Below are 26,889 nucleotides of genomic sequence, written 5' to 3' on the forward strand. Positions count from 1 at the left end.
ATTGAAATAAAATAAGCAAAGAAACATAAAGATGGTCGACCAAACCAAACCCATGTGAATAAACAAATGAAACTTCCTCAAAATCTATATATAATTATGAGCATGGGAGGATCAAACCTATCATAAAAAAAAATCAAAGTTATAACCAATGGCAAGCTAGGGTACAAAGTATAATCTTCTCTATTTACTAAAGGCAAAACAACCAATTTATATGTACAATGATTACCCTCCCTACAATATGAGAAACTTGAAATTATATATTTTTACACAAGTGTAAGTATTTCCTCCATCTTCCTCTCAACACCCAAGACACAACTAAAATAGAAGAGAAAGCTAAACACAACAAAAAAGAATTACACTCAATCCAAACTTTCATGAAATTAACATTCTATGCATACTCTACCACCAAAATAATCCCTAACAATTTTGCATGAATAGAATTATGTACACCCAAAAAATAAGAAAAACTACTAATATATTCTACTCTACTACATCCAAGACAATGCCTTTGCAACACCATCCATATTTACTTTGATCCAATTACCCATAGGAGGTTGCCAAATAATTTGAAATTGGAAGATGATTTTGTGCTATTTCTAAACATAAAAATCAATTATAACATAATCTATTATTGTAAAGTAGATCAAACCTAATTTCACTCAGTTTAGCACATAATCAATTATGAACACTAGGTAATCGATTATTTCAAATTGTTTTGAGAAAATGCAACTTTTTAAAAATAATCAATTATTACTCCCAATAATTGATTATGCCAAGTTTTTTTTTATAAGAAACTGACATTTGTTAATAATAGATTATGTTTAATAATATTCAAATATATTTATTCAAATTTTTTTATGGATTAAATGAAGAACATATTAATTGATTATATTTTAACATAATTAATTATACCACTTAGTAATTTCTAAACTCTTTTGAAAGGAAAACTCTCTCTCATTCATTGTATGCATTCTACATTTTTTGAAGAGAGCATTGTTATTTTCTGAAAGAGATATTCTAAGAATGACACATTACTTCTTGTTTAGAAAATAAATGCTCAAGATTCATCAAAGGAAATTCATAATGCTATAGGTTTTTCATTGTATAATCAGTCACAACACATGTGGTATATTTCTTTTATTTTTCTTATAATTTGATTTTGAATTTTGTGCATCATTGTGTGGTGTGTTAGTGTAGGTAACTAAGCGCTTTCATTACTTTTCAAAATCTTCTTGAAGGGGGTTTCAAAGGATGATTTTTACATCTCGTTCTAGTTCATAAGTGTTTCTTAATATTAGATAAGTCAATATTATAGTGAAAAATCCAATAGATGTAGATTCAGTACGAACCAAACCATTATAAAAATCTTTGTGTGTTCTTTAGTTTTATTTTTTTCTTAATGTTCTTAGTGTTTATTAACCACTGCATTAAATTTCTTCTATTATAAAGAATTTTAAGCAAAGTTTTCTTTGAATTTTTAAAGAATCTTTTTCAGCGAATTCGCCCCGTGGTTATGTTTCAGCCATTATTGTTTTTAACAATTGATATCAAAGCAAGATTATTGAAAGTTACTCAAGTTTGATCCAAGAGCCATTATTGCTTTTAACAATTGATATCGAAGCAATATGTTATTCAAAATTACTCAATTTTGATCCAAAAATTGTCGGTCATTTACAAACATTTGTTGAGGGTGCATCCATAATTAGATCTCCTCTTTTTGTTGGAGAAAATTATCCTTTTTGGAAAATTAGAATGATTTTCTTAATCTATTGATAAGGGATTTTGGGATGTAGTGGTAAATGGTCATTTTGAATCAATTAGAATTGTTGATAATTATATGGTTTAAAAGGATTTCTTTATGAACTTCTGGTGAAAATAAAAGAGTTCATTATGATGTTAAAGCTAAAAATATTATTCCTTCTACTATAACACTTGATGAATTTTATAGAAATCTAGTATGCTCTTCAGTAAAAGAAATGTGGGGTGTTTTGGAAGTCACTCATAAGACGACTGAAGAAGTCAAGAGAGCAAGGAAAAACATTCTCATACAAGAGTATGAAATGTTTAGGATGCAACTAGGGAAAACCATCTATAAGGATCAAAAGAAATGTACTCATATAATAAATCATCTTCTAGCTCTTGGAAAAACATTTGACATAAAGGAACTTAACATCAAGATTGTGAAAATCTAAATAGATATTGGCAACCAAAGGTTACAATATCTCATAACCAAGACCATGATGAATATGACTACTCTTTTTGGCAAGTTAAGGGAGCATTAGTTGGAACGTGGTAGACTAAAAGAAACAGAGGGAGAAGAAAAGAATAGTAAAATTTTCAAAGCTAACATAAAAAGGATTGATATGTACAAGGATGAGAAGGACATTGAGAACTCATATGGTAAAATCTAAGCTTGTTGAAATTTGAGGAGAAGAAGGAAGCAAATAAATACAACAAGAAGAAAATATCCTACATTACATGGGAAGACAATGTTTCCGGCATATCTAGTAGCTCAAGTGAAATTGAAAAGAAGAAGAAGTGAATCTCTGCTTGAGGGAGGATGCAAAAATTTCAAGAAAAAGTAAATACATAATTTAGCATGACCATAACTACAAAAATGCACACATATCTAATGTTGTGTTTGGATTGAGGTGTGGATTTGGGAGAGTGGATTTGCGTTGATTTGTAAGTAAAGATGAGGTTGTTTGGATTAAAGAAAATATTGTATGATTTGAGTGGAAAGTTTATGAAATTTTGTATATGACGTGCTTGATAAAATTTAATAAATTATAATTTTTAATAGAATAAATTGTATGATTACCATTTTAACCTTCAATATAAATAGAAGAAATGATATTCAAATAAAATTAAAAATTTTACTTAAAATTACAAAAATATAATTTATTCATATTATAATTAATAACTTAAAATAATTATTATTATTCTCAATTATAATTTGAAATAATTTATAATATAAATTATTTTATTTTAACTCCACATTTATTTAAATATATTTTATTTTATAGAATTAATTCATTTACAAAAGATATTTTTTTAAATAATAATAATAATAATAATATTATATAATACTAATTATTATAATAATTAAAATTAAAATTATATATGTATATATAATAATATACGATGTTATCGATATCATATAATTAATATATAATTATTATATATATTTTATTATATATCTAATTATTATAATAATTATAATTATAGTTATTATTAATATATATATATATATATATATATATATATATTTAGTATAATATGTATATTTCCTGCATACATTCATGGAAAAAAATTAATAAATATAATAAGTATAAGTAAATTAAATTGTTAAAAGAGAGGGACAATAAAGTAATTTTAATATGATGATTTGGATTTTCCTGCACTTCTCTTCGTTTTAGAGAGTGTCAAAATTTGTAACTCACCTACAAATTCACACTCTCAAATCAGCGCAAACATGTAGATCGAAACACGTTTTCAAGTCACTTTGCATTCGCATGAACAATACTCATGCGGATCCAAACACAACATAAAAGATTGTCATTTATTCATTCAGATTCTTGAACTTGTCAATAGTTCAACTAGAACTAAAATCTTAAGTTATTTCATTTTCAATGTAAATAATCATATTGCCGACAAGAAATTCATCTTTTATTATTCTGAAATCTTGTTTTGATAATTTTCATTGCATAAAATGATTTTAGCTGTAAAAACAGAAAGAGTTAAAATAAGACGAATTAGACTATCAATCAAGTAAACGTCATTGACTTTCCTGTTATTGTAAAACATTGTCATAATTCAATGACAATAGAATTTTAAACCAATCTTCTCATCATCGATTTTTTTTTTTAAGTTTAAGACTAAAAATAATTTATCATAATCTAATAAAAAATTGAGACATAAATACTAAAAGAAAAATATATGATAATCATTGCACAATTAACAAGTGGTTATGAAAGAACACATAATGCATTATTTTTTCTTTTGTGCTCATAAAAAATGAATATACAAAAAAGATCATGAAATAAGAAATAATGCTAACTAGTAAACTAATATTTAAGTATCAAGTGAGACAAAAGATGTGTTGCTTTTTTTTTTCAAGAATAGAAAAAAACAAATAAAAAATAAATTTAAAAATAATGAGTTTATGTCTAGCTTTTTTTTTTCTTTGTAAACAAAAAGAAAACAAATGAAAGTAAGAGATCAGTATAATTTATGAACAATAAAATAAAAAATATTTCAATCAATATTTTTATTTTGTGTTATATTTGATTTTATATCTTATTATCTATTAAGATTAAATATTATGGTTTATAAAAGAAATAAAAAGATACCTAATTTAATTTTCATAAATTCTCATTATATAATTTAAAAAATTCCAAAAACTTTTAAATTTTTTTAATACATATACATATTATTTAAAAATTTCAAAAATATTAAGGACCATAACTCCTGTGATCCCTCTAATGATCCGTTCCTCTCTCTCTCTCTATATATATATATATATATATATATATATATATATATATTTAAATTAAAATGAAAACCTATAACATCTCATGGACTTTTTAAGTTTACTAAAAGTAAAAAAAAAAAAATCTTAAAATATAAAAAAGTATTGTTCAACCCCTTATTTATTTTTCATTAATTCTCATAAATTGATTTTCTTCTTTCCGTCCTTTACCTACATATATGCATTAATATGCTAATCCAACCAATCTGAATGGACAAACCAACTCACACCAAAAAATGAATTAGCATGTGCTGAATTGCTGACATTAAGAAAAATATACATTTTTATGACAATTTTTTAAAGCATAAACTTACATAATATTATTTTGTATTTTTTTAATATAGACCGTTTCATATAAATCCATGAACAATTCAGTGACTTCACTGATTTACCCTATGCGTGTACTGTCTGGAAAACAACCTCTTTAAAAAAAATCTTAAAATTTTGTGATACGTTGCTTAAATATAAATTCAATTGAACTATTTTTATTTAAGTCTAAACTGTTCAAAGAAACTATTGCTCTTCAATACTAACCTCACTATATAAGTCTTTATAAAAGTTTAGGAACATATTTTATAGTTAATTATTCTTTAAAATGTAATTAATTTTAGTCTAGCATTAATATATGTTAACATTTAGTTTTTTTTCTTCCTTTTAAATTACATGATGCATTAGCAATGGACCTGTATTGTTTAATTTTGAAAAACTGGAAATTAAATAGGTATTTAAAATTTTACAAAGAGCAAAATTATACACTTACAAAATAAGGTAGATCATGAGTGAATTTATGTCTATATTTTTACACTAATCTTTATATTTGAATATGGTTAAAATTTTGTTTACAAAACAAATAATTATAAGTTATTAATATAATAATTTATTTGGAGATGAGAAATGAATTTGTGGTTTTATGATAAATTTTTATATTGACTATATATATATAGATAATATTTAATTTTTTAAATTGAGCATGAGAATATATATATATATATATATATATATATATATATATATATATATATATATATATATATATATATATATTCGTCTTATATTCTAATTTATATTCTCGTCGGTTTTTAGGAATAGGAATGATGATAGTCATTCTCAATTATTTAAAAAAACATTTATATTATATATATAAATATATATTTATTGAAAATTTTTAACTTTTTTGAATTTAAGAAAGAATATGTAATCTATATTGAGAATCGATAGAAATCAAATCAAGTATTTCTGTTTTTTCAATTTTTTTTTTTATAAAACATAACATTTAATGATAATAAATAATAAAACATAAAATCAAATATAATAAAGAAAAAAAATATTTATTGAGATATTTTTTATTTTCTTTTTCTTTGTCTTTTTAACTTTCCTACAAAGTGTATTAATCTTTTACTTTTACATCTTTTTTTTTTTGTTTCTGAATAAAAAGAAACACTTAGACACAAAATTATTATTTTTACTTTCATCTCTCATTTGCTCTTTTTCATTTTTGAAGAAAAAAGGTAATTTTCTTGTCTCACTCACTTATTATTGAAATATTTGTTTAATAATTAACATTTTTTTATCTCCTAAGTCTTATATTGATTTTTTTTATTAATATAGATAAAAAAAATAATGTATTATGTATTTTTTCATAATCAATTTTTAAATGTTGTTTGATTATCATATTTTTTTTCTTAGTAACCCTCAAATACTGATTAAATTATGATAAATTATTTTTTAATCTTAAACTTATAGAAGAAGTAAGAATATTGATGAAGAATAATAAAATATATTCATTTTTTTAAAAGTGGCAAAAAGGGGACTACCCTTTAAGATAAAAACAAGATAAATTTAATTTTAGATAGTCTGAAACATGATACTAATGATCATATTGTTCAATTAGAGGAATCTTCCCTTAAGGTTTAACAAATTAGATGTGAGGGAGGGAGTTTCAGATTAATTCTTGGAAACATTTCATATTTACATTAAAAAAAAGATTGCTGAAAATTTTAGTTCTGATTCAATAATTGATGAGTTGAACAATTTGAAGGAAAGAACAACAATCATTTAGATATAAGTAATATTTTGTTTGTAATATGGTTATACTAAATTATGTATTAAATTTTATTTTATTAGTAATAATAATTAAATATATAAATTTTGAATATATTATTTTGCCTCCTCCAAGATTATTAATCAAGATCTATTATCCATTCTCATTCTCGTTTAAATTATTAAAATATGCAATCTTATTAGATAACCTAATATATATATATATATATATATATATATATATATATATATATATATATATATATATATATATATATTTCTCTTAACCTTTAGTTTGATAATATTTTTCTTTCTTTGGCTATACACAAAATTCACTCATATTTTAAGTTGCTTTCTCTTTTATCATAATATCATACACAAAACAGGAAAATTAATAAAATAATTATTTTAATTCAAAAATAAAATAAAAGAGAATCTTTTAATATATAAATATGGATATATAAATATTAATTTTAGATTTAGAAAACGAACTAAAAGTAGAAGAGTTAAAATCCTATATAAGACTTAAAATAAAATTAAACGTATAAAATTTAACTTCGCCCTACCAAAGTCATTTGTTTGGATAATCATATCCAAGAAAACAAAACAAAAAAATATTTAAAGTAATCTTGTTATTACAATGGAAACAAACAAGAATCCAATTATTCCCACTTCCAACCTTTATCTTCTTCCACAGCTAGGAGCAGAGGCAAAGCAAAACAACAAAAACAGTGAGAAAGGAAAATTGGAATTAAATTTTCAATCCCGTGACCCTTAGGGGCAAAAGCGTAACTTCACAAGAGAAGATAGTTGTCCATTGTAGCGGGAACTAACACTCTTTCTCTCTCTTGGCACTGTGAGTAGTGGAACCTCTATTTTCTGATAAGAACACGACCATGCATTTCCACAAAACACTTTTTTTTTTTTTCATTGGTCGTGAGTTCCCATAATGCCCTTCTCTTTTCCCTCGGAAGCGTCGGCAGTGTATTTTGTAGGTTTGTGAGGAACAAAGCTACAAATAAGGAACCCCAAGGAGGGGAATTTTAAGGGCCCCTCTCTTACTCAACCCTGTCAAAGGTGTCAAGCACAATATTTTGTTTGTATTTTGTGTGTGCAGCAAAGGGTGGTGGTGCTTGTTGTGGTTGGTGGTGGGGTGCGCAGGATAAGCAGCAAAGTTGGGTGAAGGGTAGTGAGAGAGAATCAAACAGTCCAAATTTTAAAAGAATATATATAAAAAGGGAAGAGAAAAAGGATTGGTCTTTTTATTAACAAGAAAACAACCCATCATAGTTTTAAGGCCATTTAATTGGTTCCTCTTGCTCTTGTGTGTGCGCTATAAATCTTTTATGGTTTTTGGTTACCCTTTGGGTTCTATTGGGAGTCTAAGATACCCACTTTCAGATTTCTCATTGAGTTGAATGCTTTTGGTTAGGAAGGTTGCTGCAATGGGGAAGGTTGTGTTGTTGTTTCTTTACATGTTGGTGGTGGTGGTGCTGCCTTTGGCTTTTGCTGATTCAAGTCAGAAGCTTGAGGTTCAGAAGCACTTGAAGAACTTGAATAGGCCTCCCGTAAGGTCCATCAAGGTATAGAGAGAGAAAGAGAGAGCTAGTTTTCCTTTCTTTCTTAATTCTGCTATGACTTTTATTTCTCTTTTGCCTCTTCTACTTTTCACTGATTCCTTAACTGTTTTTTCTAATTGGTGTTTGCACAACAATGGAACTTTTTGGGTGAAAGGAACTTTAATTCTGGATGCTCCTGTTGTCTCACCTGGGGGGCTTCATTTAGTCTCTTTCACTTGTTCTTGAATTTTGAGCAGAATCTACGTTAGCTTTTTAGTGGCACTTTTTTTTCCCTTGGTTTTGCTAGGAATTGTAGTGTAATTGGTTTGGTTCATTTGCTTTTTATGTCCATCCATGAGCATAATTCTTTTCTGCAAGTTTCTAATTTGCATTTCTGTTGTTGTGAAAGCAGAGTCCCGATGGAGATATTATTGACTGTGTCCACGTCTCTCACCAGCCAGCTTTGGATCACCCTGACCTCAAAAATCTCAAGATTCAGGTGAAGAATTTTACTTTTCTTATCCACTGCCTTTTCATTTTACAATTCAAAATTCTTTCCCTGGTTAGCTCCTTTTTTCTTTCTCTTTCCTTTGCTCAAACTTGAATTTCTAACAATCACGGGTTTTTGATACAGATGAAACCAAATTTCCATCCTGAAGGGCACCCTTTTGGGGAGAGCAAAGTCTCTTCAAATTCAAAGCCTATTACTCAGCTGTGGCACCAAAATGGAAGGTGCCCTGAAGGAACAATTCCTGTGAGAAGGACCTCAAAGAATGACATACTAAGGGCAAGCTCTATTCAGAAATTTGGAAAGAAGAAGCAAAGGAGCTTTCCTCAGCCAAAGCCTGCAAAGCCTCTACCAGACCTCATCAGTCAGAGTGGCCACCAGGTACTGCTGCTTTACCATGCATGATACTTGTAATGCAGCAACAGCCACTTCAATTGGGAGGTTCAATTGCTAATTACTCAGCAAAACTACCCTCATTTCTCATTTATTTCTTTTCTATGACCAATAAAAGGAAAATTAAAAAAGAAAAACTGTTTACTATATTGGGCCTCTTTTCTATGCAAAAGAATATAGAAAAAGTTGTAAACTACCATATTAGGTCTCTCCTTTTTATGCAAAAGGAAAAACAAGATAGTATGGGAGCAAAAGATAAAAGCTGTTTACTTATTTATTGATTTCTCCTGATTTTTTGTGTATTTTCCTTTATCCCTTTGATCTTTTTGGAGCATTTAGCATGCCATAGTTTATGTGGAGGGAGATAAGTATTATGGAGCCAAGGCAACCATAAACGTTTGGGACCCAAAAATTCAACAACCCAATGAATTTAGCCTGTCTCAAATGTGGATTCTGGGTGGCTCTTTTGGTCAAGATCTCAACAGCATTGAAGCAGGTTGGCAGGTATTATTAAATATTTTCTCCATTGTCTTCTTCTGTCTGCAAATGTTCTCAAATTCAGCATCCTCATAAAGAAGAGATTTATCACCTTCCTTTTAATTTCCAATTTCTGTTTTTTTTTTTTCTGTTCTTGTAATCAGGTCAGCCCTGATTTGTATGGAGACAACAACACTAGACTCTTCACTTATTGGACAGTGAGTTATCAATTCAAGCACTCAAATTTTGTCCTTTCCTCTAATTACTTTTGTATTTGTTATTCACTTGATTCATTCAATTTTTCCACCACCATGACAGAGTGATGCATATCAAGCTACTGGTTGTTATAATCTCCTTTGCTCCGGCTTTATTCAAATTAACAGTGACATAGCTCTAGGAGCAAGCATCTCCCCTCTTTCCAAGTATAGCTCTTCCCAATATGATATCAGCATCCTGGTCTGGAAGGTACATTTTCATATCCTTTTTAATATATTATCTCTTCATATTGGACATTCTGGCATGAAAATATGCCCAGCACTCAACAAACACCACCATTAGTATATTGCTACCGTTTGTTTTGTGCAGACCACACTAGTCAATTATAAATTGAAAGAATCTCTGACACACACTTCATTATATCTGAATGCTGCATTGTTTTAGGGGTCCATGAATTTAATAACATGGAAGAAAGTCATATAATGTTGTCTATTATGGAAAACCAATGTGTATGTAGGACCCCAAAGAGGGTAACTGGTGGATGCAGTTTGGAAGTGATCATGTTATGGGATACTGGCCAGCTCCTCTATTCTCGTACCTTTCTGACAGTGCCTCAATGATTGAGTGGGGAGGAGAGGTTGTGAACTCTGAATCTGATGGCCAACACACCTCAACTCAAATGGGAAGTGGCCATTTCCCTGATGAAGGTTTTGGCAAGGCTAGTTACTTCAAGAACATTCAGATTGTTGATGGTAACAACAAGCTTAGACCTCCAAAAGACCTTGGCACTTACACTGAGCAAGATAGCTGCTACAATGTTCAAACTGGCAGTGCTGGAGATTGGGGTAACTACTTCTACTATGGTGGTCCTGGTAGAAACCCCAATTGCCCTTGATCATTCTTTTTAAGCAAAGAAAACTGAAAAGAAGAAGAAAAAAAAAAAAGAATGAGTAGGTGTTCTTTTTGTCTAGTTTAGCTGTTTTAGTAACTTGTGGTACCACTTAGAGTTGTGGTGTATAATGAAGCTCTTGATCCTTCAAAGTCTCCAAAAAATTGTTGGAGAAAAAGGCTGTGAGAGTTTCTAGATTTACAAGAAACAAGTTTCTTCATTGGTTTCCCTGTTTATATAAATATATATAAATATTTGTTGTTTTTGTTTGCTCCTCTCTCTGGAGCTGTGAATGTGAACAGAATATTCTGTTATGGTACATGGAGACTGTATTTTTTTATTTCACTACCATGTTTCATCAGTGAAAAGCTGTCTCAATAAGGACATTTGTTTATGTTTATGCTCTTGCTTGTGACCTAACCTAAGTGGGTGGCTTTTTAATTGAACAAAGTAATGTTGGAAAGAAAAAAAAATAAAAATTGAGATGCATGCACACATGTGATTATGCAGTTGAAGGGTGGTCTAGTTTAGTCAGTTCACATCTTTGTGCACAATTTATGGCATTAAAGTTTATGTTTTTGTAATTGGAATATACTTCACATCACTTATCCTAGACTATAGAAGAGCTTAGAAAAAGAGAAAAAGAGAAAAAGATGTGAAGAAACGCGTTATTATCTCCTTATTGTGATGCTGATATAGATGGACCCATATGAGACTGAATGGTATGTTAGTGTGGCAAGCTAGCATTTTCTTTCATAAAAGCCACCCTTGTGGTTGGTTATGCACCCACCTCTTTATCACTTACCCTTAATTTATTCATATTTATATTTATTTCACCCTTTAAGAAAGTGGCATTATATATACATGTATACAAGTAGGGGAAAAGCTTTATGATTTATCTACTAAGTATATACAAAGAGTGTTCTATAGTGTAATACTATTTGAGTATAAACTTTTTTATATTGTCAATCAATTATTTAAAATGATTATAATAAAAAATTGTGCTTTGTTTAGTTTTTTGCTAATGAATCAAGTGTGCTTTATTTAAGAAATCAAGTGTTTTCTCTTGATTGAAAAATTGTGTTCAAACATATTCATATAAAGGGGCTTTCAGAAATTGTAATTAAATCAAGTTTATATCCAACTGAATTTCTTAGAAAATTTGAGATTTTTGAAAATTAAAAAAAAAATAGCTCTTAAAAATAAATTGCTTATAAATAGAACTATTTTGACTAAACTTTGATTAAGTTTACTTAAAATATATTACAATTCAAATAAATTTGTCTGACCAATTATGCATATCAGTTTTAACAAATAATTTTTATAGTTTAATTAAACTTACAATTATTTAATTCATGCATTAAGCTTCAATTTAAGACGATTTCATTATTGTTGGTTTATGTCAACTGCTTTTGATATCAATTGTTTTAGCAAATTAGAATGAGGGTTTTCATCTTGTTTGTTCGGTTCTTTTTCTTTTTTTTTTCTTAATGGAAAAAATTATATAAACTTCCATTAACAAAATAAATGTCTTTGGAGTTCCAAAGCAAATTTTGTAATTAATCAAGAACAAAAAACTTATTGTGAACTAATTAAAACGAATACACCATGAATAATCTTGTGGTAATTTTTATATGAATGTGTATAATGCTCATGAAATATACTCAATGTTAAGTCTACTCCGATTTTGAAAAGCATGGCTTTTAAGCTCAATTATTATGGCTTTTTATTGTATGATTTAAAAATTAACCTCGACCCCATATGTTTGGTTAAGATAGAGTAAAATGACACAATTAACAATATAATAACTTGAATTGAAATACGTCATTAGTGTTTTCTTTTATTATTTTTGTTGAAGTTTTTGTTTTTTTCTTTATTGTGACTGGTTGTTAAAGCTCTTGTTATGTCCCGTTAATTATGTTTCAGCTTTACATGAAGGAGAAATCAGAAAAAAGATACTTTTCTTCAATTAGGTTTAATAGCTTTATAAAAAGATTCCATCTTTTTCTTTCTTTAAAAAACCAAATAATGATATTGCAAAGAGATGTGAAAGTTCTATCACTTGTCATGATTGCAAAATTAATCTCATCACAGTGCTCATGGAAAATTTCCTATCAAAAAGACCTTCCGTTGGAGAACTACAAAGTTAAACTTGATCATGCAATTAAAATAAATAGTCAACATTATAATTACGTGACCAATTATATATATAATAATAGTAATGATTAAAATCTCAAATCTTATGTTTTTTTATAAATAAGATGCAGTAGTTAAAGTTTTGAATACGTAATAATATTTTAACTCATTATTTTTATCTATTTTTAATTTATTATTCCAATTATTCTTTTATTTTTTATTTTGATTTTTTCTAATGGTGTAATGTGATGATTTAAGAATGATTGAAGTGATAAATTAAAAATTAATCCAAAAAAATTGATCAAAATATTATTATTCGAACAGGAATAGGAAAAGAAATAATGATATTTTGACCGTTTTTTTTTACTCAAGTAAAATCATCATTAATTTTTTGAATGATATAAGATTTTTATAAAGAGGTAAGTCTTATTTGTTTTTTTTAATCATGAAGAGCTGTTGAAACAAAATCTAGTGAAGAAAATATGGATATATGAGCAGTAGAAAATAGTTTTCTTTTTTTATTGGTAAAAAAATATATTTGATATAGAAATACTTGGAGTGTTGGAATTCATTAACAAAATTCCATAAATTGTAGAAGGATATGAAGTAAATGGGGATGAAATTTAAAAATGTTTGATATTATATTCCTTGAGTTTAATTTCTCCTGAAGCAAATGTTCTATATATATGAGTATGTCTCCTACACATATACACCTATATGTTTATTAAATGGCATAGTTTTTTAGCAAAGGTCTATAAGCCCTAGAAAGAAGGTGTCTCTTCATTATTATTGAAGTGAGATCACATGTCCTTTCAAACCTATATGTTGTATATATATTTTTTCTTTGGAGAAATAGTGATACATTAATGGTGTTTGGGAAGAAGATGCCTATAAAAGGTTGGTGCAAGAAACACTTAGGAGTCAATTTCTCATAATGACTCCATTAATGTGGTTCATGGTGAGTTAGGGCAAATTGCTGAAAGCAAAACCCTTTTTACCCAAATGTTAGTTTTTGAAGTCAAAGCATGTATTTATGCCACATGTGATGTGAGTGCATGTTGTGTGCCATAGAGCTGTCCATCAATACATAAATAATTAATGATTAGTTGTTGTTCCATTCAACAAGTTTTTCAAACATATCCAAGTTAGGAACGCCAATTATGCTAAAAGGATAAGACTTTGATTTTGAGATGGCTTTATCTGTACTTTTTATTCTCTCCAAAATTTTTATAAACCTGGAATTTTTTTTTTTTTACAAATTTGTTAAAGAGAATTTACAAGAAAAGATTTTTTCATTTTTTTTATGAATTTTAATCGGCAGTTCGTGAGTAATTAATTTTTACAAAATTATAAAATTTACAAATATTTTCTACAAAATTTGTTGTAAAAAGTGTTTTATATAAAATATTTTAAATTGACAGCAATTTCTTGTAAATTTTTTTTTCATAACAAAATTTATAAATATTTTCTAAAAAAAATCTAAAACAAAAATTACAAGAAATGTGAATTTTTTTAGTAATCAACTTAATTTTTCGTGAATTTGAATTATATACGCAGGGGATAGATTTGTATCAATTTTTGATGACATCGTATATTAATCTTGGCATTATATATATATATAGTTAAGTCATACAATTAAGAAGTATGTTTTTACAATTAAAATATATTTTATAATATACTTAATATAATAAAATATATATTGCTCGATATTATATTATTAAGTTAAGAAGTTGTATTATTAATACACGATTGTCTTAAAAATATACTTTTTAAAAATATATGAAAATGAACCAAGTAATGGCCTAAAACATAATTTATATTTATTCATAAATTATCAAACCTTTTCTTTTTTAAATTTCAATCAATATTTTTCAATTAAAACCACATCAAAGAAATATGTTCATAAAAATTCTCATTGAAATATGTTCATAAATGACATAAAATTTAGAACCATTAAACTTACATTAGATTCTAGACCTTTTTAAGTTCTGAAATTTTGAAGTGTAAATAAAAGAAATATTAAAATATGGATTTTATTGAAGAAAGATTGTAATAATAAGATCATAAAAATAATATAATATAATGAAATTAACAAAGAAATTCATTTTTTCTATCGACAAGTGTAAATATAAGTGTATAAAAATATGTATTTAAATAGGAGTATTTGGATACTCCAACTCACAGTACCTAATATGGATTAAAGATGATCTTATAATATGAAGTTTTAAATTTACAATCTAGATTAGAAATGTTTATATTTAACGTGCCTAATGGAGATAGTGCCTAACACGTATTTGAGTTGGAGTCAACCACAAATAATGCCTTTGACAAACCAAAAGTAAACAACGGGCAATGTTTTTTTCTTTTAATTATTATTATGTTTTGATTACCATGGAAGAATTTAATCTCATATATATCTCATATTAAAAAATATATTTTATCAATTAATTGAAAATAATCTCAAATTCAATCACTACTATAAATTTTCATATTACATGAGATTTTTCTTGCAAATTTGTTAAAAAGATTTGTAAGAAAAAAAAAATTTCTACTATTTTTTCTAAAAATTTTGATTGACAGGTAATTTCTTCGTGAATAATCACTTCTTACAAAATTATAAAATTTGTAAGTATTTTCTATAAAATTTATTGCGAAAAGTATTTTATACAAAATATTTTACAAGAAAATTGGTAGTAATTTTTTTCAATTTTCTTTTCTCATCCAAATTTGTAAGTATTTCTTACGAAATTTAAAAAAAAATAAAATTAACAGGAAATATTAGGTATTTTAGTAGTAAATATTTTAAATAATCAGAAAAAAATAAACAATATATTATCATGCATTTTTTTTTTCGTCTTGGCGTGAGTTCTTTTGAATTAGTGAATCAGAAGCTAATCATGTGACCCATGATAATATTGTGTTATTTGATTTATTTGACCATATTTACTGTTGTTCTAACTAAAGCTTTGCTGGTGTTTATCATAATTAATAGTTAGAACCTTTTAAATGAATGATATTAGATATCGAGATTAACGTTAGTTTAAATTGATTTGAATGGTTTCCAAAGCACACACACCTTGTTTTTATTTATTTTGAATTTTTAATACTGTTATTGTCATGCAAATAACCTTAAATTGTTCTTGAAATAGACATCAATACAACACTTGTGAACTTTAAATAAGAAGTGCTCTACAATCAAGGTAGATTGGAAACAAGATTCAGACAACATATTAAAAACAAAAAACATGCACTCAATGATGAATAAAGAAATCCACGTAGGTAGATTCCTGTTTATTACATAATATATATGTTAAGTTCCCATACATATACGTAGCAGAAAAAAATGTTGAGCATGCTTGCAAGACCCTCCAATTCCACGTTTCAACCAACCCTGCCAAAAGTTGTTCCAAACAATAAGATCAATTAAAATAATCAAGTAATTTAACTCGAGTGTAAAAAGTTTACCAATGGGTAAAAACTATATGAAAATAACAGTGAGTAAAGGAAATAAACCCTAACAGCAGACTTTTCATTATGATTTGAAAGTTAAGGCTTAAATATGTTTTTGGTTTTTCATGTTTTGGTAAAATTTTAAATTAGTTTTTCTTCAAAAATTTTGATCAATTTAATCTTTTATCTTTAAAAATACATGAATTTAATTTTTCTAATCAAATTTTGTTAAGTTTAGCTGACGTTTCAAACGTATTTCATGATAGTATTTGAATTGTTTATACGCTTTGACACATTTTCGTTTCAATGTTAACTCAAATATTATCATAAAATGCGTTTAAAATGTTAAATAAACTTAACAAAATTTGATAAAAAGAACTAATTTACGCATTTATAAAGATGAATGACTAAATTGGTATAAAGTTTCAAAGAGGACTTATTTCAAAATTTACTGAAAGTGGAGGGAGAAAAAACATATTTAAACTTTAAAGCTATTAAAAAAGTCACCTAAAATTTCACTCATTATTTGATACACTCGTATAATTTGTTTTAAAAATTCAATAAAGTAATAATAAAATTCATTAAAATTAATAATTCTGTACTAAAAAAACGTTTTCAGAAGTATTTTTAGGATTAAAAGTAAGAGAAAAAAAAAATGAAACGAGATTATTCACAAACTAAAAATAAAAACTTGAAGAAATCATATGAAACCTTGTACTAATTGCATCATGGATCAACTCAGTTTATGCAGATAAAATTGTCTGATAATGTTTTCTTCTGAAAAGATTATGCTAATTAAATAGTGTTCTGTTTTTTAGTTTCTTCTGTATATGTTTTATGTGAAGGCTACTGGTTTGAAAAGAAAAATAAGAGAGCTTATGGGTTTAACTCTTCCCCTAACTACGGTACGTGGATAAAAGAAAAATTGTGAAGGCTATAAAAGAATGTTACTTGGAACAATCTGCATTGGGGGAGATAGACACAGGAAGGGTTATTCCACAGTTCCCTGGAAGAGCCTGAGCCAATTGTGAGTTTATGGTGATACTCTTGGCAGTGGATTTGATGCAGTTACATGCAGCTTTCTTATCCTCTGAGGTTGATGCAGCAGAAGCAAGAGCTTTGGCTCCTGAGCAACATGCACCTGGTGGCTTTCCACTTCCACTCACCAAGTAACTCACACAAGGCCTCAAATCCTTTATCACATCACTGCATGAAAGTGCAGCCTCTGAAGTTGAAACAACAAGGATCACAAACACAAGCCCACAAAATGCCCCTGAGACCTTCATATTGCTCAAAACAGATGTTGCTATGAATCTGCATTGTTTCCTTTTCACCATTTATAGAGCTTCAAGGGAAGCTGATGAGTGCAAGAAACAAGAAACTTGTCATTTTGAGATTCTAGGTTAGGTGGAAGTGTGGTGAAAGAGGGTTTCTTCAGTTTCAGCAAGTAAAATAGCCTTGAATGTTCATTGGAGCAAAAGGGTTACTTTTCTTTTATGATTTCCATTCATGCAAGACTTTGATCACTTAATTTTGATGGAAGTAAACCTTGTGTAACAACTTTGTTGCTAACAGTGACAGTTTCTCTATTCATGAACAAAATCATGTGCAAGTTATTATCACAGGATCATTATGTGGCTCTGAAATGAGGCCCCTCAATTGGATATCTCAACCATACGTTATATAATATTCATAATTTACATTAATTTATCTCAGAGGCTCTTGCTATCACCACTCACTTTAGATGCATTTGCTTGGCTGTTCACCATTTACATAATTATTCACAATTTTTTGTCTGAAAGTCCTTACTGCACTTGTGAATTAAATGTAATTGTAGTGGAAATGACAAATGAATATGTTCTTAAGGATATTGTCTAAATCTATCATAATTTTAACAAGAAATCCTAAATTAATTGGGTACAATAACATTCTATTTTTTTAAATAGGATATGGGTACAAAGATGAGTTTTATATATATATTTTCCCTATACTCATTCCATCGTCCTTGTACATGTCACAATTTTTAATTACTAAAATACGTTTAGTTTATTAGATGATATGATAAACTTATATTAGCTTTTCTTTAGTCCTTAATTTCATAACTTATTTATAAGGCACACACTTCATCATTTACTCTTTCTAATAATTATATGACATTTATCCATTATTTTTTAATACTTAAATTTTTATTGTTACAATTTTTTGATTTAATTACTCTTTTGGTTCTTGTCTCCATCTAAAAATGTCAAGTTGATCTTCTAATTTTTTTTTTCAATTTGGTCCTGATTTTTGAAAAATTGATGCAATTTAGTCCTTTTAGTTAAATTTTTTGGAGCTGATAAAAGATTTTTCATCAAAATTGATATTATGACTATGGATAAGTTAAGAATTAGCTAGGGATAAGTTGTTAGAATTTCTATGGATCAGCTAGGGCTTAGATAGGGATTCATATGTTTTTACAATTTGCTACGAATCAATTAGGGATTAATTAGGAATAAGTTGTTAGAATTTTCTATGGATTAGCTAGGGATTTACTCAGAATATGGTTTCATAATTTGCTACAAATTAGTTAGGGAATAGCTAGAGATAAATTCCTATAATTTGCTATTGGTTAGCTTGTTAGTTTTGAGATGGTTGAAATGCCAAGAAGGGGGGGTTGAATTGGCTAGTTAAAATTTAGGCTATCTTTAAAAGCTAAAAGCCCTCTTTAATTAAATCAATTCGATCACCAAGTTAGGATGCAAAAATTACTGGACAATATACTTTCAATCGGTCAAAAACAGAGTTAGTCAATTGATTTTATTAAACAGGTTCTGTACTGGTATAATCAACCGATTGAAACAGAAAATAGTCAACTGAAATACTGGGAAAAATGCAGAAATGCAGATTCGAGATTTGAACCAAGAACAATCAAGACAACTTCTAATTGATTATGCAAACATGCTCTATGTTGTAGATGCCATCAAAGCACTCAAGAATATGAAAAAGGTGTTTTAAATTCAAGTTCTTTAAAAATTAAATGATTATGCAAGAGAGAAAGGTTAAAGAAAAGATTGGAGCACAAAATTTTTTATACTGGTTCACTCAAACCTGAGCTACATCCAGTTTGTCAAGGCAACCGAAGCCTGACTTTACACTATTTCAAAAGATTTACAAAGTTTACACTCTTACACTTTCAAAATAAGTAAAACACACACCAAAGACTCTTGAATCACACAAGAATCACAACAACACAGCAAGAACCCTCTTGCAGACCTGGAAAACCACCAGGCACACACACAAAGCTTGAGAAAGATCAAACCTCAGTGGTAGCATAGCCCTGCCTACCACAAACACCTTCTCCAAGCTTCAAACACAAGCCAAAAGCTCTAAGAATTGATTCAAGATCAATCTTCAACAGCTGCATCTGAATGATCACGAAAGAGAGATATTTCTAAGGTTTCCATAATAGTTTCACATTAAAAAATGATTAAGTTATCTCTCTTTCGAAAATCACAACACTTATAGTCAAACTGTTATGAAATTCAACAGGTTGATTTCCAAATTAATCGGTTGATTTCACTTGACTTAAGTGAAATCAATCGATTAAAAAATAAATCACTTGATTGAATAAGTCACAGTTTAAGATTACTGCAACTAACATTTTAACTTGTTGAAAATCCATTCAACAGATTAAAAGATACATTTTCACCTGTTGAAAAATATTTCAATAGATTAGAAAAACACAATTAAGACCAAATACATCAAATTAATGCTACAAGGTCTACAATGTGAATTACAAACATCAAACACACTTTCCTAATAATTGACTCATGTGGGGGGCACGCGTTTAAGGCTTGTCAAACATGAATACCATCAAATCTCCATAACTTCATCAACGAAGACATGATTCCAAAGCAATGGCTCTAAGTAGTTCAACAAAGCTTCATCAAATCTTCATGAGACACACCACCCAGGCTTCACATGTCAACATAGCTAAGATTAGCTATGGATAAAATCCGTAGCTAATTAGCAAGGGTATTAACTTGCTTTCTTTAAATTCATTAGCGAGGTTTTAGAGAGGACTTTGCTATAAAAAATGCGTCTAACAACGAGGAAAAAATTATCTCGTTATTTAGCTACGGAACAATATCTTCATTATTTTTTGGCTAATCCCTCATAAAATAATTTTGCAAGGGATCAATTGCGGTTTAACTTGAGATTATTTATCGCAAACAAGTTTTTTTCTTGTAGTGAGTAGATGATAATTTAAAAAAAAAAATATTAATATCGGCTAAACCAACATAAGTAAATTAATATTAAAAATAAATTGTATTAAGTGTTGGTTTAACTTATGGTAAGTTAAATAAATTTGCCTTTGTAGTTTCAAAGTTGCACTGCATAACAAATTCCAAATTCGATGATTATAACTATTAGTGTCGCAATTCGCTTATTAGCGTCAACTTTTTAACCTATGTCAAATATCTATTTTCTTACATTAAAGAACAACTAGAAGACAATTAAACTACTAAAATCTAACTGAAAAAAAAAAAGGTCCACAAAATTAATGGTCAAATGCAGAGATGAAGAAGCTTGAGCCTAGAAAAAAGTCCACATTCTTCGAACATTACCTTTCAAAGTTTCACGTTATCTTTAACTACATGCACTTATATTTATGACAATCCTATCCAATACGTGCTTCTATTTAGCCTCCTAACTTGTTAATGTAGTTTCTCGTGACCTTCTAACTTTTTCGTGATCGTGTGGATCCAAAGAAAATGACATAACCAGAAAAGCTATAAGTTCAAAGACAACAAAAATGGAAAATTAATTTGAAGAAAAGGATAGATCCGTAAAATAATTTACAAAAAGAGAAGAAGAAAGAATCTTAAAATATGGACCACTTTTATAGTTTTTTTCAATACATCCTTGTCACACACATTAATCATCATCGGAAACAATAATTAATAACGTAAGAAACCTTAAACACACACAAATATATCATCTCTTCCCAACGACATGCACTTTATTTAGGGAATACAAATGTTACTAATTGGATCTTCAATTCAAGTTAAAGAAGATAACAATAACCTACACTAGAATCACACTATATAATGTGGTAGAAAATTTAATTTGGATAAAGACGAGATCGTGTGTATATTAAAAAAAAATGGAAGCTCAAACCTGAAATGTTATATATGAGGATCCATTAAGACCAATAACTTGTGACATATAATGTGTACATGAGAAGACGAATGAATCGTTTTATACAAATTTTCACGTTTAGTAGTTTAAAAAAGTTGAGGGTGTATATAGTTTATATCTAATTTGGTTAAACTTGTTAAGTAATGGATAAAATTTGGATTATATTTTAATGTGTAATTCAGACTGGACTAATATGATTATTGACAGGTTGATTGGGATTTGTAATTTATATTTTAAAATTTTCTAAATTATGTAAATAATAATTAATAATTAAATAATTTATAATAATAGTTTTTTATTTATTTAACCTTCTAACTGTTTTTACAGATTCTTCGTTATCATGATAGACCGTATTGTGATATTTTCCTTAGATATATAGTACAATGTTTGAATTTTTTTTAGGTGTATATATAGAAATCAATTCTTAAACTCAGCTCAAGAAGAATTTCAAATTTTCGAAAAGGTTTCTTGATAATTTTTTATACTTGAGAAAGATTAATTTATAACTTTGAGCCAAAATACTATGATTCAGTTTAATGATGGGTCCGTGCACAACTCGACGCTCTTGTTTTCTACCGCGCGCAAGGAATCATTACCATCCGAAAAGATTTTATATTCATTGAATGAGAAAGAAAATAAGAGTTTAAAAGTTTTGGAATCATTGAAATAAAACCACCACATGTGACATTGTTCAGTGTGGTGCGATTTGAAAAACCTTGATCAAGACATGTGAGCCCCATGTCTAGAAATAGAATAGGATATCAATTTGAATTTTGGAATCATCAGCTTCATTTTATATTAATATATACCCTGATAAACTTTTATTCACAATGAAAAGAAGATAAAAGAAGATAAAAGAAATTATATCCAATTTTTTTATAAGATTATTTTCTTTGACGTTTTGGAGTGATAAAAGATATTTTCTTTCTTATTGTTTTCATTTTTCTTATCCTTGAAGCTGCGGTTTTAACTTGTTTCATTCTCTTGTTCCTTTTGAGTTCTATCACTATGTGGTTTTGGTGCACCACTTTTTGGTTGTAAAGGAGAGGTGTTAATTTGGCCCAGCCCATGAGACTTGGCCCGACTCACGTGAGTTAGGGTAAAAAAAGTTCATAGGGCTAAAACGTCTTCCATAAAAAAAGTTCACAGGGTCAAAAATTTCAAAAAAGTCATGTGGGTTAAAGCCAATCTATGGACTTTCTTCTTAAACATGAAAAATATCTTATGTTTTAAAATATATTATTAAAATTTTCGTCCTCGCCACGACCAGGACGGTAGGACGTGCACAATGACCCGAAAGAACCTCGCGGGTCGGACAACACGAACAGGCCGGACAGACCCAACAATCCAAACGAATTAGGCGAGAGGACCTGATGACCTTGACAAGCCTAATGACTCGGATGGCATGCCTGACAACCAAACTGACCTAGCAGAACCAACAACTCGGACGAGCTTGACGACCCAGACGAGCCCGACGACCCGAGCGATCCAAGCAAGCCGAACTAGCCCGACACGCCTAACGAGTCTGATGACCCCAACGGGCATTGCGAACTCGACGGGTAAGGCCTGATGATTGTTTGGGCCACTAGGCCTATTTGGGTCATAGAGCTCATTTGAGTTGTCATGCCCATCTGACCTAGACGGGTTGTTAGGCCTACCAGGCTCTTTCGAATCGTTTAGGCTGCTAGGCCCCTTTGGTCATTGGGCTCGTTCGGGTCGTTCAGTTTGTCTAGGTTATCGAGCCTGTTCGAGTTGTTAGGCTCGTCCAAGTCGTCAGGCCTATCCAGATCATCCCGATTGTTTGGCCCGCCCGGGCCATTTGGGTCGTCAAGCCCGTATGGGTTGTTGGGTCCGTTAGGCCCATTCGGGTCATCGAGCCCACCTAGTCCGTTTGGGTCATCGGTGTTGGATAATCTTTAATTTTGTTAGATAATCTTTAATTTTGTTACATAATATTTAGATTATATTTTAGATTATAGAGTTGTTTTTATTTAACAAAGTGATTGGGTATTTTATATTTGGTTAATTAGATTTAAGTTAGTTGGTATTTTAGTTAGTTAGAGTATATAAGATTTAGTTTGATAATATGGGGTATTAGATAAGATTAGATTAGATAAAGATTTAGTTCGGTTTGTTATTATTTGGTTTGTAATTGGCTATATAATAGCGCATTCTCCATCAATGAAAAATACCACATTGAGTTACATTGCACATTCTTTTAGAATGTGTGAGTTTTTTTCCAACAAAGTGGTATCAGAGCTTTATGCTCTGAGTACCGAGTGAAGAGAGAGAGAGAGAGAGAGAGTGTGTGAGTTAAAAAAAAGTGTGTGCTTGAGTGCTTTGGGAGAAAAAAAAAGAGGAGAGATGGCAAAAGTTGTGAATGGTATGACAGTACCGCAATTGACAAAGAAAACCAATTATGATAATTGGTGTCTGCAAATGAAGACCCTTTTGGGATCCCAAGACATTTGGGATATAATGGAGAGCGGATACGAAGAACCCGCGGTGGACGCGAATCAGATGGCGACCCAGATTACTGCGCTGAAGAAGACGTGAGTGAAAGATAAGTCGGCTTTGTATTTCTTGTACAATGCGGTGGACGAGTCAGGCTTCGAGAAGATTGCAAACGTTGCATCTTCAAAGGAAGCATGGGATATTCTGGAGGTTGCATACAGAGGGAACGACCGGGTCAGACAAGTCCGGCTTCAAGCTCTTAGAGGAGAGTTTGAAGGGTTGAAGATGGAAGATAAAGAGCAGGTAACCGAGTACATAACTCGGGTAGAGAAGGTGGCTAACCAACTCGGCAAGAATGGAGAACCAATGCCAGCAAGCCGGGTTGTGGAGAAAATCTTGAGATCATTGACAGATGATTTTGAGAGCATTGTATGCGCCATTGAGGAGTCGAAGGACCTGTCAGTTCTCTCTGTGGAAGAACTTGTCGGGTCATTGGAGGCCCATGAACAAAGGAAAAGGAAGAAGCACGAACCACATGATCAAGCACTAAAGGCGCAACTTGATTTGGATGAGACTTGGAATACTCAGAGCCGAGGTCCTGGAGGCAGAGGACGAGGTGGCAGAGGACGAGGTGGCCAAGGTCGAGGTAGACAAGGTCGAGGTGGATGTGACCGAGATGATGTTGAAGAGAGCACAGATCCGACTAGGCAGTAGAATTGGCATGGTCGTGGTCAAGAAAGGGGCTAAGGAGATTGATCTAAGTCAGAAGTGGAATGCTTTAGATGTGGCAAGTATGGCCATTACGCAAGAGAATGTAGATCAACATGTTGCTACAACTGTGGCAAGATCGATCATATAGCAAAATATTGTCAATCGAAAAAAAGGAGAAAAATCTTCTCACAAAGGAAGATGACGAGGAAGAGATAGGGATTTTAATTATGATGCAAAACTCAGATGCCGAACTCAAGAGCGGTAAATTGGATGCTGAGTGGCGTTCAGGTCGTGTGAAGGAAAGGAGATCAGGTGACGAGCTTAGTCCAGGTTGTTTAAACTCAGTCTGGTATCTGGACACAAGAGCAAGCAATCACATGTGTGGAGATGATAGTTTCTTCAGCGAACTCACCCAGATGGAGGTCGGAGTAGTGTCATGTGGAGATGATTCAAGGATGGTAATAAAAGGGCGTGGAACAATCCGACACATGCAGAAGGATGGACGGGTTGGAGAAATCAGGGATGTCTACTATGTTCCTGAGCTGAAGAGTAATATTTTGAGCATAGGTCAGATAGTGGAGAAAGGAAACTCGATTATGATAAAGAACCAGGTACTGTATTTGAAGGACAAGCACGATCGGCTAGCAGCCCGGGTAGAAAAGGAGAAAAACCGGATGTACAAATTGGAGTTGAGTATCCTGCAGAAAAGGTGTTTGAAACATGTGGACAGTGAAGGCAACATGGGATCTGTTCAAAATGACATGGTGGAGAAAGAGACAGGTAAGAAAATTAAAGCAGTGCGATTAGAAATAGAAGAGAACCAATCTTGCCGAAGAAGTTAAAGAAGAAGCAGTGTTGTTGATGATGGGATGTAGCTCGAGGGATGAGCACAAACAAGTGGAGAAGTCGGCAAGAAGGTTGAATGTCATAAATCAGTCCAGTAGCATGGAGAGGTGGTCAAGACGTGCAGATAGCTCGGATAGCTCGTGGAGTGTGGACAACTCGGATCTTGAAGAAGACGAACAAGAAGTGTTAAGTTTGCAAAAGCAGTGGCGTGTCGAGAAGGATCTGAGAGTTGTACTGGAGGTGCAAGATGAGAAGTGGCGACTTGGAATGGATGATAAGTTTGGTGTGAAGAAGGCGTGGAAATTTTTCGATCTCTTAAAGAGAGCCCGGCCTATTCAGAGGATCCCGGTTAATGGCAAGTCGGCCACAAAGATCACAAAGAACCCAACAAAGGGTAAGTCAGCCAAGGTTAAGATGAAGTCGGTCAAAAAGAAGATCAAGTCGGATAAAGAGAAGATCAAGTCGGTCAAAGAGAAAAGCAAGTCGGCTATGGAGATAGAAGATTGTTCAGGATGAGAGAAGAAAATAATTTAAGATTATGGGGGAGTTTTGTTGGATAATCTTTAATTTTGTTAGATAATCTTTAATTTTGTTAGATAATATTTAGATAATATTTTAGATTATAGAGTTGTTTTTATTTAGCAAAGTGATTGGGTATTTTATATTTGGTTAATTAGATTTGAGTTAGTTGGTATTTTAGTTAGTTAGAGTATATAAGATTTAGTTTGATAATATGGGGTATTAGATAAGATTAGATTAGATAAAGATTTAGTTTGGTTTGTTATTATTTGGTTTGTAATTGGCTATATAATAGCGCATTCTCCATCAATGAAAAATACCACATTGAGTTACATTGTGTGAGGACCCACTAAATCTCCCCTCTCTATACACTCTCTTTTTCCCCAACTCATATCACAGAACCACACTTCACTCTTCACTGTCTCCCTTCTCTTTGAACCAACTGCACAACCTTCTCTCTAAAACAGAGCTCAATTTTCCCCTTTTCTAATCACTCCTCCCCTCCGTTACAGCTGCTGAACCCAGAACTAGAAGAATAACTCCTCCTCTAGTTGAATCATCTTCCCCTCCCGGTAAGTCAAATTCGATTTTCCTCAATTCTCTCCAATTTTGGAATTTCTGGAGTCCAATGCTTACCAAAACCGAATTAGGGTCTTGTACTCACCCAGAGTTTATGATTTTTCAGCCCCTTAGGTTAAGGATTTGAGGTGCCCTTGTGATAGAGTCTTGCTTGTAGAGTTTTTTTTTTTTAAAAGGTAAGGGAAGCTAACCGAAATTCTTTCCATTTAAGCCGTGAATTGTGTTTTGTATGATGTTGGGTGTTGAATTGATTGCTAGAAATGCATGTGTGAGTGTATGATCATTGCTACCCTGAAATCAGTGTTCTTGTATGTGAAAACAGTGGGATGATCTGTTATTTTCGCCTAGGCGGGTGGTTCTCGCCTAAGTGAGACTATCAGAAAGACTCATCCTTGAT

At 30.3% G+C, this 26,889-nt stretch overlaps 3 protein-coding genes across 3 annotated transcripts; 2 read left to right on the forward strand and 1 right to left on the reverse strand.

Moving 5' to 3' along the window:
- The first annotated feature begins 7,606 nt into the window (after positions 1 to 7,606).
- Positions 7,607 to 10,994, forward strand: LOC114185137. The gene is made up of 7 exons (XM_028072679.1): positions 7,607 to 8,154; positions 8,543 to 8,629; positions 8,765 to 9,019; positions 9,371 to 9,535; positions 9,673 to 9,726; positions 9,827 to 9,973; positions 10,242 to 10,994. Exons 1-7 carry the CDS (start codon positions 7,990 to 7,992, stop codon positions 10,617 to 10,619), a joined length of 1,251 nt encoding a protein of 416 aa, XP_027928480.1. The 5' UTR covers positions 7,607 to 7,989; the 3' UTR covers positions 10,620 to 10,994.
- A 4,879-nt stretch (positions 10,995 to 15,873) lies between these two features.
- Positions 15,874 to 17,551, reverse strand: LOC114177487 (non-specific lipid-transfer protein 8). Its single transcript, XM_028062859.1, has 2 exons — positions 17,151 to 17,551; positions 15,874 to 16,140 (listed from the first exon to the last, which is right to left on the reverse strand). The coding sequence occupies exons 1-2, from the start codon at positions 17,534 to 17,536 to the stop codon at positions 16,131 to 16,133; spliced, it is 396 nt and encodes a 131-aa protein (XP_027918660.1). The 5' UTR covers positions 17,537 to 17,551; the 3' UTR covers positions 15,874 to 16,130.
- Positions 17,552 to 25,412: 7,861 nt separating this feature from the next.
- LOC114187720 lies at positions 25,413 to 25,910 on the forward strand. Its single transcript, XM_028076046.1, has one exon. The coding sequence runs from the start codon at positions 25,413 to 25,415 to the stop codon at positions 25,908 to 25,910; it is 498 nt and encodes a 165-aa protein (XP_027931847.1).
- Positions 25,911 to 26,889: the final 979 nt, after the last annotated feature.

Source organism: Vigna unguiculata, chromosome 1 (genome assembly GCF_004118075.2).
Source record: "Vigna unguiculata cultivar IT97K-499-35 chromosome 1, ASM411807v1, whole genome shotgun sequence".
Classification (NCBI taxonomy): domain Eukaryota; kingdom Viridiplantae; phylum Streptophyta; class Magnoliopsida; order Fabales; family Fabaceae; genus Vigna; species Vigna unguiculata.